The 14,803-nt window shown below is 35.5% G+C and overlaps 1 protein-coding gene across 5 annotated transcripts in view; it reads left to right on the top strand.

The window, feature by feature from the left end:
- The window catches only part of ogdha (oxoglutarate dehydrogenase a), a 50,732-nt gene that overhangs the window by 4,382 nt on the left and 31,547 nt on the right, over window positions 1-14,803 (top strand). For 2 of the 5 annotated variants that reach the window (XM_051903443.1, XM_051903442.1), the window contains exons 3-4: window positions 7,307-7,495; window positions 10,974-11,076. In XM_051903443.1, the coding sequence (XP_051759403.1) occupies window positions 7,307-7,495; window positions 10,974-11,076 (292 nt within the window). Of the gene's footprint in view, window positions 1-7,306; window positions 7,496-10,555; window positions 10,650-10,973; window positions 11,077-14,803 lie in introns of those variants that run through there. The other 3 variants (XM_051903446.1, XM_051903445.1, XM_051903444.1) reach the window with 2 other exon arrangements.

The following is a 14,803-nucleotide window of genomic DNA, read 5'->3' as shown; positions in this document are numbered from 1 at the left end:
CATTGCTCCGCCTCCAAAACGCACCCTCCAATCCTAACCACCCTGCTCCGAGTTGGTCTCGAACCCTGATCGCTACTGGCAGGCAAGGTGAGTGCACTAACAATGACACTAAACACCGCATTCTCTAGCGGTCGTCAGTGCGCAGTGGTTTACCTGCACAACTTTCACTAGCTGGCCACTGTTAAACACGCAATGCGAGAGTGGATGTCTGTTTATCACAGCTGACGCGCAACAAAATAATGCTTCATGAAAAATAAAGCGCAGATGATGAACGAACGACAAGGAAGCACAAAAAATTAATGTACATTACATAAGTGTAAATACAACAAGAGTTTGTTGTTAGTTGCCAACAGCACAGCAGCTCCAGACATTCAATGACACTCAAACCCAGTGTTACTCACATGAGAAGCGGAATCAAAGAATCCACGTCTGTTTTCTGGCCTTCCCGCTTAGCTTTCTCCAGTGCTAGAAATATATTTTTTTAATATTAATGTGTATCCTAAAGTGCTTGCCTAGTAATAAACCTTCATTCCAGTGATATTCTTTTTAACTCTTTTGTATTGGGTCTCATCTCTCTTTCTGCAGTCTTTCTTCAAATCTCCCTCTTGCTCATTCTGTCTCCTTGATTGTCATAGCCCCCTAATGCTGATTGGCTACAAGTTTGTTGTTGGTGTCGGTCCGACTAACTTCCAAACAGTGTTTTTGAAATATGGCTTACCCCACCTTTAACCTTGAATGTCACAGAAAATGGCAATTTTTGGATGAAAAAATCTAACATAGGGCTGTACAGTGAATCATATTGTGATATGGACTGGTGTCTGATATCAGAGCTCAAAAAGACTGCTATGTAAATCTGACATCTGCATGTCTCTGTGTGAGTGAGTGCCGCAGTTTCGTCTACTACACACATGAGACACAGCTTATTTCAGAGGCTGCATTCTCCAGAGGTCTCATTTGTCATCATCAAGGATGTCTTATTTAAGAAAAGTAACCATAATAAAATTGACTGTTATTCCTCATGAGGTGTAAAATAGTGTAATTTCTTTCTTACTTTGCAATCTTAACGGTTACTTTTCTTAAAAGATGACCGCCTCGATGACGTATGCAGCCATCAAATGCGACCTCCGGAGGACGCAGCCCGAAATGAGACGCAGCTATTGGCTACTGAAGCATGTGCAACGCTTGTTGTTTCAGGTGTTTTTCATTGTCTGCCTTCTCACTATGAAGACATGAACACATGAACTTCATCTGCAGTGCAGCTCTAAGAATCACTTCACAAGCATTTCACCATTAAATTTGATAAAATTATCGTCATCAAAACTCAAAAGTCTTCATGACAACCTGTCGAAATAAAAGTTTGGTTTAACTTGAAGAAAATATAACGGTAGTAAAAAAAAAAAAAATATATATATATATATATATATATATATATATATATATATATATATATATAATTATTGCACAGTAGAGTGAACTTCAAGTAGTAGTAGTTGTAATAATAATATAGTTTATTAAGACCCAAAGGTCTTTATTACAACACGCCAAAATAAAAGTTAGGTCTAACTTGAAATTATGGAAGAAATATATTACTATTGCACAGTAGAATGTACTTCTAAATGTTTTAATGAATTTTATTATTATTACTTTAAGGAATGTCACAAGTTTTCATACATTTACATTTAAACAGTGAACTTTCCAAAAAATACATTTTCATTTGATTACATTTTATAAGATTAACTAAATTTGATTACCACCATTTTTGAAAGTACTTTTTCTAAGTAGTGTTTTTGAAAGCCACTATAATCCTATATAAAGGTCCAGTCATGAAAAGAAAAAAACACCCTGATAGACAGTGAAACCGCCAGAGTCTTAAATACTGTGATACAGATTTTTGGTCATACCACCCAGCACTAATTTGTCATCACTAATAGGTTAAGCAAAAATATAATGAATATGTAATATGGCGCATATGTTTATCAAAATACTCCTTTCTAGAGTTTTTTTTTTCTAGCTAACTAATGAGCTGTGGACACTGAATGGCTTTCCTGGCATAAATGTAAAGTTCTATGAAATATTGTTTAGAAATTGTTTTATTGTCTTTTTTCCATGATCGAAACATTGATTGAGCGATTACATGAGACTTATTCAATGATCTACCTGATTACTTGATTCTGATTGGCTAGAAGGTGTGCATTCAAACCATGTAATGTACAGGTCGTTCCAGTCAGTTTAATCACTCTTCATTGAAGTGTACAGACACAAATATTTAGGAAAACTGAAACTTGTCAACGCTGCTCCACGACTTTGAAATGATACTTTATATTACTCAGTAACAAGGTGGTATCGTCGCTGTTTTTTAAGTAATAAAACACACAGCTTCATCGTTAGTAGAGAGACAGCACGGACGCAGGTCATTAGACGCAATACAAAGGGTCATTCCTGTATGTTTTCAGGGTCCTATGTTCCCCAGATTTAAATAATTGTTTTTTGTTAGTTATTTTTTTTAATTATGTACATTGGGGTTTGTTACATCTTATGTTGTTTAAATATTTATTGCATTATTTTAGTGTTACATGTTACCATTTTTGTGTTTTGTATTTGTGTGTATGACGCTGTACCTTCTATATATTAGTATATACCTCAGCTTGTGGAAAAGCTACTTGTAACAAACTCTAATTCATCATGTGTCTCTCTTACCAACTATGTTATTACGGTGGTTATCAGTATAATATACAGGTAGAATATTAATATTATATCAGTTAATGACATATAAAGTTCTTACTAGGGATGCACCAATCCCATTTTTTTCAGAACAAGGCCAATACCAATACTTTCATTTTTGGTACTCGCCGATACCAATGCCTGTATTTTCACTGCATTTGTAATTTTTAAATATAGAGAAACCAAAAGAATATAAATCAGATTCGTTGTTTTAATTTTAGCAAATATATATTTCCTTCAGTTATTTTCATTCTTAATTATGCCTGTTAAGATTTATTGCACAAGCCACTCTTACTTTCACTGTTCATTCTATTGCGTTATCATATTTTATCTTTCATCTAATAGCACAGCGCATATTTAGAGCTGCTTCAGCAGGGCTCAGTGCTAAGGATTTTTTTCTACTGGGTTGGGTCAGTCGTTCAGATATTTAGATATCAGTGAAATATCACAATTCTCTATTAAAATTTTGATACTACAGCAAAAACTACTAGCCAAATTATTGTAAATTTAAAGCATTATTAAAGACAAGTAAACATTCAGTAATAAAATAAGAACAAATAGTCCAATTACAAATAGTGCAAATAAATACAATAGAGCAAAGATACAATTGAAATAAACAGTGCTTTTCGGGTAGTTCTAACAGTAGTTTTCAGGTACAGATTTTAAATAATCAAATGTAAAATAACCTGCAAAGTCTTCACTGTATAAATTAAATATAGATGAATTTTTATTAAAGTTACAAGTCATTCAGTCAAGAGCAGTGAGTGATTTCTTTGTCCTTTGTTTTATTAACATTAAAATTGCAGCAGCAGATTTATTAAGCTGCTTTCCCTTTAAGACTTGAATGCACGGATCCAATATACCATTACACATGCCTTGTATTTCTGTTTACGTTCACTCAAGACATTACCAATTCGCAAAGACGGGCATTTTTACATAATTTTGTTGAATTTGTCAGTTCAAGTGCAAGAAGACGTTGAAGAGAATTCAATGCAGTATTCAAGCCCTGTCTGAGATGCGGCTTTCTGAGCACGCGCTTCAGGTGTTTGCGCATCGTAAACTGTAAACTTCTTGTCCTGTAAATGTCCTGTAATAATGTAGGGAATCACTCATTATACATAAATTATAGTTCAGGTTTTTTCTTTCATATGATTTAGTTTAAATCCAAATGAAGCATGTGTGCTGAGTGAGCGATCAGCAATCAAGAGCATGCAACAGAAGTGCATTCTCTCTTTTTACCCTCCATCACATAAAATCCAACAGTTAAGTAAAACAGAAAATTGCTTAAACATTTATTGAACAACACAAGCCTCTCCAATTAGTGCACTTGTATATTTAAATAAAAAAGAATGAATACTTTAAATATTAAATACACAAAACAGGGAATCAAAAATCTAGACTTAGATTTAATCTAGACTAATTCATAGTAATACATGGCTCAACTTTTTAAGCACCTTCTCAAAACTGTTCTGAAACATGCTTTTTGTTTATGTTGTTGACAGACACTGCTATAAGTCAAATGACCATAATCTAAGTGATTAAAACAAATGATGTGCATTGTGCGTATCCATGGTAGTCGCATTGCGGTATATGGAATGTCAAGTAAGTTTGGGATCATATTGATCAGTGATTCTGTACGGACCAGGCACGTTTCGGAACGCAGGTGATCCGCTGATTATTTCCGAAGTTTAACCATCACAGAGTGAAAGTTTGTCATTTGCACGTGTTTTTAAGTCCTGTCAGTTCAAACATTCAAGCGAGTTTAAAGCATTCAAGTGCAAGAAGATGCAAAAGAGAGCTCTATTCTGAACTTGCGCGCCATTCAAAGAGCCCCGCTGTCATGTCTTGTTTTGGTCTTGTCATGTTCATGTTTCATGTTTTATTTTGATATTCATGCTTCATGTTTCATTGCTTTGTTTATGTTTGCCATGTGCTCCCTGTTGTCATGTGATTCCCTTGCTCCCTTGCTTTAACCAATCTTGATATTGAATATCTGATATTCTAAACATGGAAATTTCAATCGCATCCACTTCTTCAGCTACAGTCAATGAAAAATCGCGTGGTCTGCCATGAATGACATGGTTCAGCACACTACGGAAAGCACAAAGTGTCCGACCTGACGGCCGTCTCTGTACTCCTCCCCCGCCTGCAACTGGCAGATCTCGCCAGCCGGTGGCAGGCTAGTGTAGTTTATCTCGAACAAGCCTCTTGTGTATTTAAGCCCTTATGTTAGCCAAGCCTTTGTTTTGTGTTTATTTTATGTTTGATCATGTAAATGTAAATAAAGTTGCACTTGGGTTCTTCAAGCTCGCCTTCATTGGACTTGATTACACCCGCAGGCAGCATGTGAACACTTAATTCAGTCTTTTTATACTTGAACGGACACATACAAGCAAAATTATGTCACAATGCCCTTCTTGCCGAGTATCCTCGTAAACACAGTCGCTTATGTCTTAAATGACGTGAACAATTGAGAAAGAAAACGGATGCGTATAGATCCATGCATTAGGTCTTACGCCCGTTTCACACTGCAAGCTTAAGCGGCACGTGAGCAGCGCGTGAGCGTAACTACATCGTCGCTGCAGAGACACGCGAGTATTCACATTGGAAGCGTTTGTACAGCGTCATAGCAGCGGCTTGAAGCTACATATAAAGTGAGCATTTCTTTACAAAGACAGCTATAAATTTGTTTTTATAAGTTGGTCATTTTTTAAACTTGATAGTCTTGAAAGTTTAACATGGGGAGGTGTACAACATTCGCATATAAACGTAAATAAATAAAAATAAATAAAAGCCTTGTGTCATCCATTTACATCATCTGCCGCGTGCACGTTTACAAGACAGCAAACTCGGGTTTGATTTGGGTATGCTGCAGCCTATATATCTCTCTGTGTAATAACTTAAAGAATGTTTATATATCATATTTTCTGGCTAGTTTACTTTAGTTTTTTATAATACACCATACTTTAACCCAAACTGAATATTTAAAAACAAGTTTAAATGATTAAATCTTCTATAAATAGTTTTGATTCTTAATTTTCTTTTCTGTCATACTCAAATTCTTGTTAAAACACATTAGACATGCTTATTCTGTGCATTTTGAACACTTTTTGTGTGAAATAATATTTATTTTGTCCATCAAAAGTGTGCTTTCACTTTAATTGAGCGTCAGCAGCGCAGCAAAAATAGACTCGGTGCCGAAACCCCCGCTTCACTGCTGCTCATGCGACGCTCCTGCTTGACGCTTACGCGCTGCTCCTGCTGCCAGTGTGAATGCATCCGTTGGTTAACATGCACGCCGAAAAAAATACGTGCTGCTTACGCTTGCAGTGTGAAACCGGCGTTAAAGTGACAGCAGTCTATAAACCTGCTGCTGTTTGTCAATGCTAATCAAACAACGAAAGAAAAAGACACAATCACTTCTGTAGCTTTTTTAACGATTAATTATATTTAATTTATATTTAAAGCACTGTTTGTTCTATTGTATTTAACTATATGCTTGTAATTTGTTTTTCTATGTAGATTCACTCCCCTACAAAATCACCCCAATCATTCTAAAATTTATATATTTCTTTCCAAATAGAGCTATTCAAGTCAAGTTTTCATATCGCAATATATATCGCAGAAAAAAAATTGCAATGTTAGTCTTTTCCAATATCATGCAGCCCTAGTTAACATCATTGCATAGGAATCCATGCCCACTTGTGATTGCAAGCAAGTAAGTGTTTTGAAAACATCCATATAAAACCGTAATTTAGACAAAACATTATGAAATAATTTACTTACAGTTTGTGATGCAGCTATGGTGCAATGATGTATAACTATTCGTCTATGTTTAGCTCTGGAGGCAGTCGTATGCAAAATATGTTTGCCTGGGTGATATCACAGATCCCGCAAAATTAAAATGAGCCATTTTTGGAGCTTGATTAAATAAATTCTTTGTTTATTAGGAGGTCATTTTAAGCCATGAAACTTGCTGGATGTTTTAATGGTACGAATGCCTTTTATATGTCAAAAGATCATGACAAATTTGATTTTTCATGTCATGACTCCTTTAACTGAAACTGAACTCCTTTAACTCCTTTGACTATGTAGTATTAATCTAGCTGTTTCTAGTTTTCTCAAACCGCATGGTTTAAAGTCAGTATCTGTAGCACAAGTAGTGCTGGATGAGTTACTCATCGAAATGTCTCTTGTCCCTGACCTTAAGTACGAGTAGTAGTACTAGTGATGCTTACCTTGGCCAGCACCATTATCCAACATGTTTTGTAGATGGGTCATATTCAAAAACAAAATAAATCCCTTCATTTATTCCACAGATGTTTAATTTGGTGAAAATAAACCAAGAGTTTTGTTACGGAGTGTTTTCTTCACAGAGTTTTAAAACCTATTGGAAAAGGACAGTCACTATGGATCAGTCCAGACTTATGTAGAATATTATAGGGTTCATTCTTGTTTACTTCATTAGATCTTGTTCAAAATGATTCAGTAATATCATATCCAGTTCAGTATGTCTGTTTAGCCATTGATTGCAACTTAATTGTCTACCAAGAATCTAAATCCTGATTCTTTTTCTGTTCTTTAGTCTTGGGACATTTTCTTCAGGAATGCTAATGCTGGTGCTCCTCCAGGTACAGCCTACCAGAGTCCTCCTCCACTGGGAGTGAGTCTGGCCGGGCTTGCTCAGGCCCAGTCTCTGGTGGGGGCCCAGCCGAATGTGGAGAAACTGGTGGAAGACCATTTGGCAGTCCAATCCCTCATCAGGGCCTATCAGGTACACAGAAATTTTAAAAACCCTGTGTAGTTGTTTCTTTAAAAATATTGGCTTGAAATTGATATTTCAGTGTTGCCTTTAATGAGTTTGCAGCTTGAACCTTTAACAAGGTAAGAGATCTATGCATTTAGTGTTCATTTTGAATAAAAAATTTAAATCAAAATGGATTCTTTTGACGCTATTTGAGGTCACAGGAGAATATTCACTAAGCAGATTGTAGGGGTCGACCGATATTTGAGTTTGCTGATAATAAGAACCGGAAAATCTGGCAAATAACTGATTAATCAGTCGATAGTTTCTGAAATCAGTAATATGAATGAAAACTTTCAACTTTATTACAAAATGAACAATAATGACTTGAATTTTGAAAAGCTGTGCTTCACACAAACAATTTTTTAAATTATTAACATATGAAGTATAAAAATTATGTACATGTAAAGGAGATTCAAAAAAAATAATTTAAGAAATAAAATAATATTAGAAATAAATTAATAAAATAATTATTCTGTCTGTATTTGACCATTCAAGTGCAATGAGCCGTGAAGAAAAGAACTCAATGCGGTACTCGCGCTGACTGACACTCCCCTAAAAAAAAAAAAAAGCACAGACGGCATGCAATCCTGAATTTACTTCTCTTTTGTGGTTTATTGTGCTTGAATGGTCAAATACACAGTAAATAATGTCAAAATGCCCATTGTGTGGGGTATTCACGTAAACACGGTCTGTTATATGTCTTAGGTGAACGTAAAGAGTTCACCTTTTCTCTAAAGAGAAAATCAGATGTGTGTCAGTATTAGGGCTGGGCGATACGGCCAAAAAGTCATATCTCTGTATTTTTTGGCTAAATGGCGATATACGGTATATATCTCAGTATTTTCTACATTTTTTTTTGTAAAAATCTGTATTTACTTTTTAAAAATCTTAATTTAACATCCTGCCTAATGTTGTCCTACAGTGTTTATATGGAAAGCTATTAATACAAATATAGTGAATGTAACCATGTAGTCTGGCACACTAATAGGCCTACAGTATGTGCAAAAAAGAGAAAGTTACTTTACATTCTAACATTGTAACATTGTAACATTACAATCTAAAAATAAAAATAATGCTTTTTAAAGCAGAAGTTGAATTCACCGGACTAAAAATTAAAAATAAAAACGAAAGCACAGACTAATTAGCTATATATTTTTATATATAATATATATATATATATATATATATATATAATATAATATAATATAATATAATATATATATATATATATATATATATATATAATATATATATATATATATATATATATATATATATATAAAGTGTATTTTTATGATAGCAGAATTTTTTTTTACATATATATTATGGCGATCCCATTCTATTGAGCTCCGTCTCTCCTAAGTTTAGAGGAAAATGAAATTCGCTAGCAGAAGGCTCGTCCACTCCTGACAGCAAAATGGAAATATTTGTATGACTTTCTAACATTTGGAGAACATACCTGTGAAATGTAAGTTATGCGCTTAGGAAAACACCACATCACAAAAGCATTAAACAGCGCAAAAATCTGTCAGCACATGAATCTGTCAGAGCATCTGACGGGGCAAGCTGCTTTAAACGATAGGCCTACGTGTTAACTATATCTTAATCTTACGAGTTATCTTTTAAAGCCCTTAATATTAAGCATGTTGCACGTTTAAGCCAAATTGTATTATGCATTTCCCCCGCAGCAGCACTCTGCGACGTCCACCGCTGTTTTTCAGATGCTCTTGTATAAAACTACTTTATATAGATATAAACGGTATCGCCTCATTCTGTATCGTATATTAAAAATATATTGGTATATATCGTACAAACTCGATATACCGCCCAGCCCTAGTCAGTATATTAGATTCTGAGTTAAATTTACAACAGTCTAATATAACTGCTGCCCTCTTTGTCATTGTTAATCAAACAGCAAAAGACAAAGAGAAAATCATTCAGTGGTTTTTACTGAATAACTTTTGTATCTTTAATAAGAATCAATTTGTTTAATTCATGCAGTGAAGACTTTTTCATGTAGTTTTATTTTTTAATTTAATTATTCAATTTCTGTAGTATTTCTTATTTCAAGAATAATAAATAAATAAAACTACTCTACCTGAAAGACTTACTTTATTTAATTTGTATCTTTGTTCTGTTGTATTTTTTTTCTATTGCTTGTAATTGAGCTTATTTGGTTTTTCATTTTTAATAACCAAAAAAAAAAAAAGTAAAATAACAAAAATAACTATATTGTTATATATTGTAAAATATTTTTTTTTATATCATGACACAAGATTTTGGTCATATCGCCCACCCTAGATTGGACAAACAAAAGCAAAAACTCTGTCAGTTTTCTCACATGAACATGGTTGATATTAACATGATTAACTTAACAACAAGATCGGCTTAACATTGCTCATGTTTAACAATAGCCCCTTTCAACCCCAGAAAATAAAAGCTTGCTGGATCTGCACAAATCTGCACAAGTGGTGTCTTTTTTTTTTTTTTCCCACAAAGGCAAATTAATTAATCCTTGACTTTGATTTATTGCACCACATAACGTGAACTTCAGGGCTATTCAGTTAGCTTCATTAGAGGGCTGGATTATCAAATCAAAAAGTTGAGGTGGGCTGGGGGAGGGGTCTTATTGGTAAGAATTATTTTATTTATAATTATTATAGGCTTAAATGAAAATATTCTGACAGTGAGACTTGGTAACCACAGGTAAAACCATGCATTGCGACTCACTACCACTGTCAAATGATATATATCGGATTCAGCAACTATCAGCATTGATTTACCTGATAACGATAGTTCTATAAAGCAACTATAGGTGCCAGTTAATCTGTAAAATTGTTATATCGGTCAACCTCTAGCAAATAGTCCCATTTGGTTTAAAATTCCAAATTTTGCAATTCCTCGTTTTGATTGCATTGCTTCGCATCTTACATTTGTGACACTGTGGAAGAATGGGCTTGATTTCACAGTCTTGGGATCTGCTTGGTGAACTCCTTATGTCTTGTGACTGTGTTGCCTTGTTTCCAGGTAATGGGGCATCACAATGCAAACCTTGACCCACTTGGCATCAGTTGTGTAAATTTTGACGAGACCCCAGTAGCTACTGGGTTCCAGCATGTTGGTGAGAAATGTTTTCTGTCTTCCACAGCTCAACAGACCAATATTAATGAGCCTGTTTTGTGTGATTGTCACTTTCCCCTTCCCTTTATCTGTCCCTCTTTCTCCCATTTCACACTTTCTCCTGTTTTTCAACCCTTATACCTCATCCCCCTCTGCACCCGACACTTAATTTCATCTTCGACACTTCCTACATCATGTCAATCTTCTTGTTCTCTTGCTACACTTCCTCTTCTGTCCCTACTTTCTCCCCCTTCTTTATCTTTTCCTTGTGGGTGGTTTTGCGTTCGGCTCCCATGCTTGTGGGGGGACCTCTTGTCTCCTGTAGATACGTGGTCACCATGTGGCTCAGCTGGACCCTCTTGGGATTATGGATGCTGATCTGGATTCATGTGTTCCCACCGACATTATTACGTCATCGGATAAACTCGGTGAGGAATTATGAATGTCCTCCAAACCATAAATGGTTAAAACTGCTTTCCATGACAGTTGGTGATTTGAATTTCAATTTCATCTTCATAATTTATTCAAAATGATGGGTAGTGTGTTAAACTTGTCTGGAATGCAGTTTTAGACTTTTTTTTTTACTGATTGTTGTGATTCTGGATTTGCTGTGATGAAGGGCAGTAGCACTGTATTTGGCTTTCACAAAAGTGTGAAGCCTGTCCATCAATCTAAAATTGGCTGCTCTGCCCCTTTCTGTACAGTATCACGCTTGAGGTGGCTGGAAGTCTTGAAAGACGTGCTTTGCTCCATTCAACTTACTTGATCGGTCTTTGTAGAGACTTGGCTTGCTCATGCGTTTTGAACTTGCAGTTACATGCACACTACTTTTTATTTTCTGCACACTGTTTGGTAACCATAGCAACATTATCAAAGATGGCAATGTCCATTACACCAAAAAATTTTATCACAATTGACAGCACATTATTCAGTCCAATAAAGGTGGGAGTTCATCCATCAGATATTTCAAATAACCAGCAACAGCTTTAAATGCTTTGTAACCAAGTGCAGAGAGTGCATTTGAGGTGTGCTCACCATGCTCTCCATGGTTCTGGTGGATCTTTTTCTGTTTCTGTAAGTAAACTAAACCACTTATGATTATCACAGAACTTATATTAACATTATTATACCATTCAGCAGGCACGTGCACCGATAGACCCCAAGTGTTGCTCAAGCACCTGCCCTTTTGGCGTCTGACTAGATACGTGCCCTTTTTATCTTATATTTTAGTTTTTGTTTAATATTGGCCTGTGGCATCAATTCTCAAGTAATTCTCTAGCGCGTGCTCAACATTTTTTTTCTTAATTCTGCGAGACTGCAAAAGCATGTCTATGCATGGCCCTGCCATTTAATGCGGAACCTCACTGGACAGTTGTCACCCACGTCAAATAATGCCTCTCGCATTATTTGACATGGACAACAACAGTCCAGTGTGGTTTTGTTCATACAGCAGGAGTTTGGCGAGAATGCAGTTGTAAGATTTCCTGAAAATTTGCGGGTGTTAGTTAGGTTATAGAATGTGGCTGTCACACTCGTACAAAAACACTAAATGAATGAACACAACCGTATTAAGCACAAAATATAGGACTGATAACCTTATTCTATTGCTGTGTGAGTACAGCCTATGCCCTGCCATTAGTTACTATATAGTGTTAAGTATGATTTACTTCACTCTGTTTAAACACATGAACGCATTCCACGCAAATCGACAAATTTACATCGCCATCATCGATTACGTCAGCATGCCGTTCCAGCCCTAATATGTTGTACTGTTGTTACCCGAGTCAGTGTTAAACTTATTTTATTTCAGTCAGTTGCCAAGGCAACATTTTTTATTTATTTATTTATTTTTTTCCATTCAATATTTATATTTTATTTCAGCTTTATTTAATGAAAACCATTTTTAGTTTGTAGTTAACAATAACAACACTGAGTGTTGAGCATTCAAATTCAGAAATTATTTGAAATTATTAATTTGGATCTGAAACCACATTGAACAGACTGTACAAACCAACATTTCTTTTGTGTCAAATGAAATTTGGGACATATTTAGACTTATAAAACAAGCAGTCCTGGCTTTTGATTGGTCGATAAGAATTCTAGTCACGCTAAAGTCTATGAGACCATAACAGATAAAACACCTGTTCACCATATCAGTGTTGTTTTTGTTGCATAGCAACATTCTATTATGGCAGGGGCTTTTTCTTTTAGTTGAAATATTAATTCGTTGAATGAATTTGCTTAAAGGGGTCATGAATTGAGAAATCAAACTTTCCTTGATCTTTTGACATATAAGAGGTCATTGCACTATAAAAATATCCTGTAAGTTTCAGAACTCAAATCTTCCTTGTTAGTCCAAAAACAGCTTTTATTGAAACCAAGCTGCCAAACCGACTCATTTCGGATTTTGTGTCAGTATGACGTCATAGTGTGGTGAAAGACCTAACACCTACTTCTTTATCACTGCCTCTTTATCCCCGCCTACCAATTTGTGCATGTAGTAGGAGGTCAGGTCAAATCCCCTTATTTATATAGCGCTTTATACAATACATACTGTTTGTTGCAGCTTTACAGTGATAAACAGGAAAATAACTATTCACTGATGCAAACAGAATTCAATTCTGCCATGAAGCAGCTCTAAAAAGACAATAGTATATAGCAGGGCTCTACAGTGCGACCATTTCGCTCACATTTGCGCCTAAAAACAACTGCATGCGAGTGTGAAAAAATATTTAGGCGCATCATTGCGAGTGACCCGAACGATTATCATGAATAGAACTATAATACAATCGGAGCAAAAAGTTCAACTCCCAAAATGCATCTACACTGAACAACAGTTATGTTTCGTACTGCAGTCGGCTGCTTTTCATGCCTTCATTCAAAGACTTTGCTTCAGTCAGCAGAGCAAGTGCAAAAGACATGCGCGACGGACTACATTTCAAAGATTGTTTACAAAACTGGTGATACGCATTTACAAGACAGTCTCATGCTGCTGATGTTTCAGCCAAATTAACTGGAAATAAATACTATATTTGGATTATCACAAGCAAGGTCAGAAATTAACGGGGGTTTGAGGGCAAAAATGCCACCAAAAATTAATAAAAACACATGCACCGTGCTGCCATTTTACTTTCGCTTTTAAAGTAGCGGCAATTCGGAGGCGGCAGTTGCTTGAATGGTGGGTGGGTTCATTATTATTCTTAATGAAAAACACAACAACAAAACAGTAAAATGACAAACTCGCATAAATATGCGCTTTTACATTTCGCTTTGCAACCAAATCATCTATCATCTTGTCATTCAGAGACGTGAGGCGAAAAGGGGCGAAGTGAGGTAAAATCTGTGCTGCGATTCTCTTTCGACTCACTCTGAATTGAGCAGACGCGTTCAGTTTTTAACTGTATCTGTTCTCTAACAAACTAAATAATTTTTATTACTATAAAAAAATCAAAACGAAGGTGGGGGGCGGTGCCGCGGTCACGGTGGGCAAGTGAAGTGTTGAAGTGATGTAACAGGTGTTGCGGCTGAACACTGGTAACACCGTAAATCTCAGAAAGCCTAATATGTAAGTTAAGTAATATCATACGAGTATACTCCTGTTTCTCCGAGTATTGGCATGATTGCAAATGTGATATTTCCTGATCTTATTGAAGTCCAATAAACAAGTTGATATTAAGTGATTTAACATTAGACACAATAATGTCTGTTTTTGCTCCATTTCGTGAAAATAGTTTCAAACAAAGCCACACCAGAACTGTTGCGCATCTCCAAGCAACGGTGATTCCTGAATGAATCTGCGTTTTGAACGACTGAATGAATGACTCGAACATTAAGATTTACCGCCACTTACTGGCGATAAATGTAAATACATTTATTTTCATATTTACACTTTACATAAACTGTTTTTACTTAAAATATCAAACTTTTAAAGTTTAATTTTTTACATATTTCTAAATTCAAAAAATTATATTTAAAAACATTCATACAACATTGTTTACCAATAAACTGCATTAAGCAAGTCAAGTCACCTTTATTTATATAGCGCTTTTTACAATGTAGATTGTGTCAAAGCGGCTTTACATTGACAACTGGTACATTATTTGGCTGCACAGCAGCTCTTAAAGAATAGTGTCAATGCAGGCAAATCAAAGCACT

Source organism: Ctenopharyngodon idella, chromosome 8, assembly GCF_019924925.1.
Source record: "Ctenopharyngodon idella isolate HZGC_01 chromosome 8, HZGC01, whole genome shotgun sequence".
Taxonomy (NCBI): Eukaryota; Metazoa; Chordata; class Actinopteri; order Cypriniformes; family Xenocyprididae; genus Ctenopharyngodon; species Ctenopharyngodon idella.
Note: the sequence above shows the minus strand (reverse complement) of the source record. Positions and strands in the feature narration are given on the sequence as shown.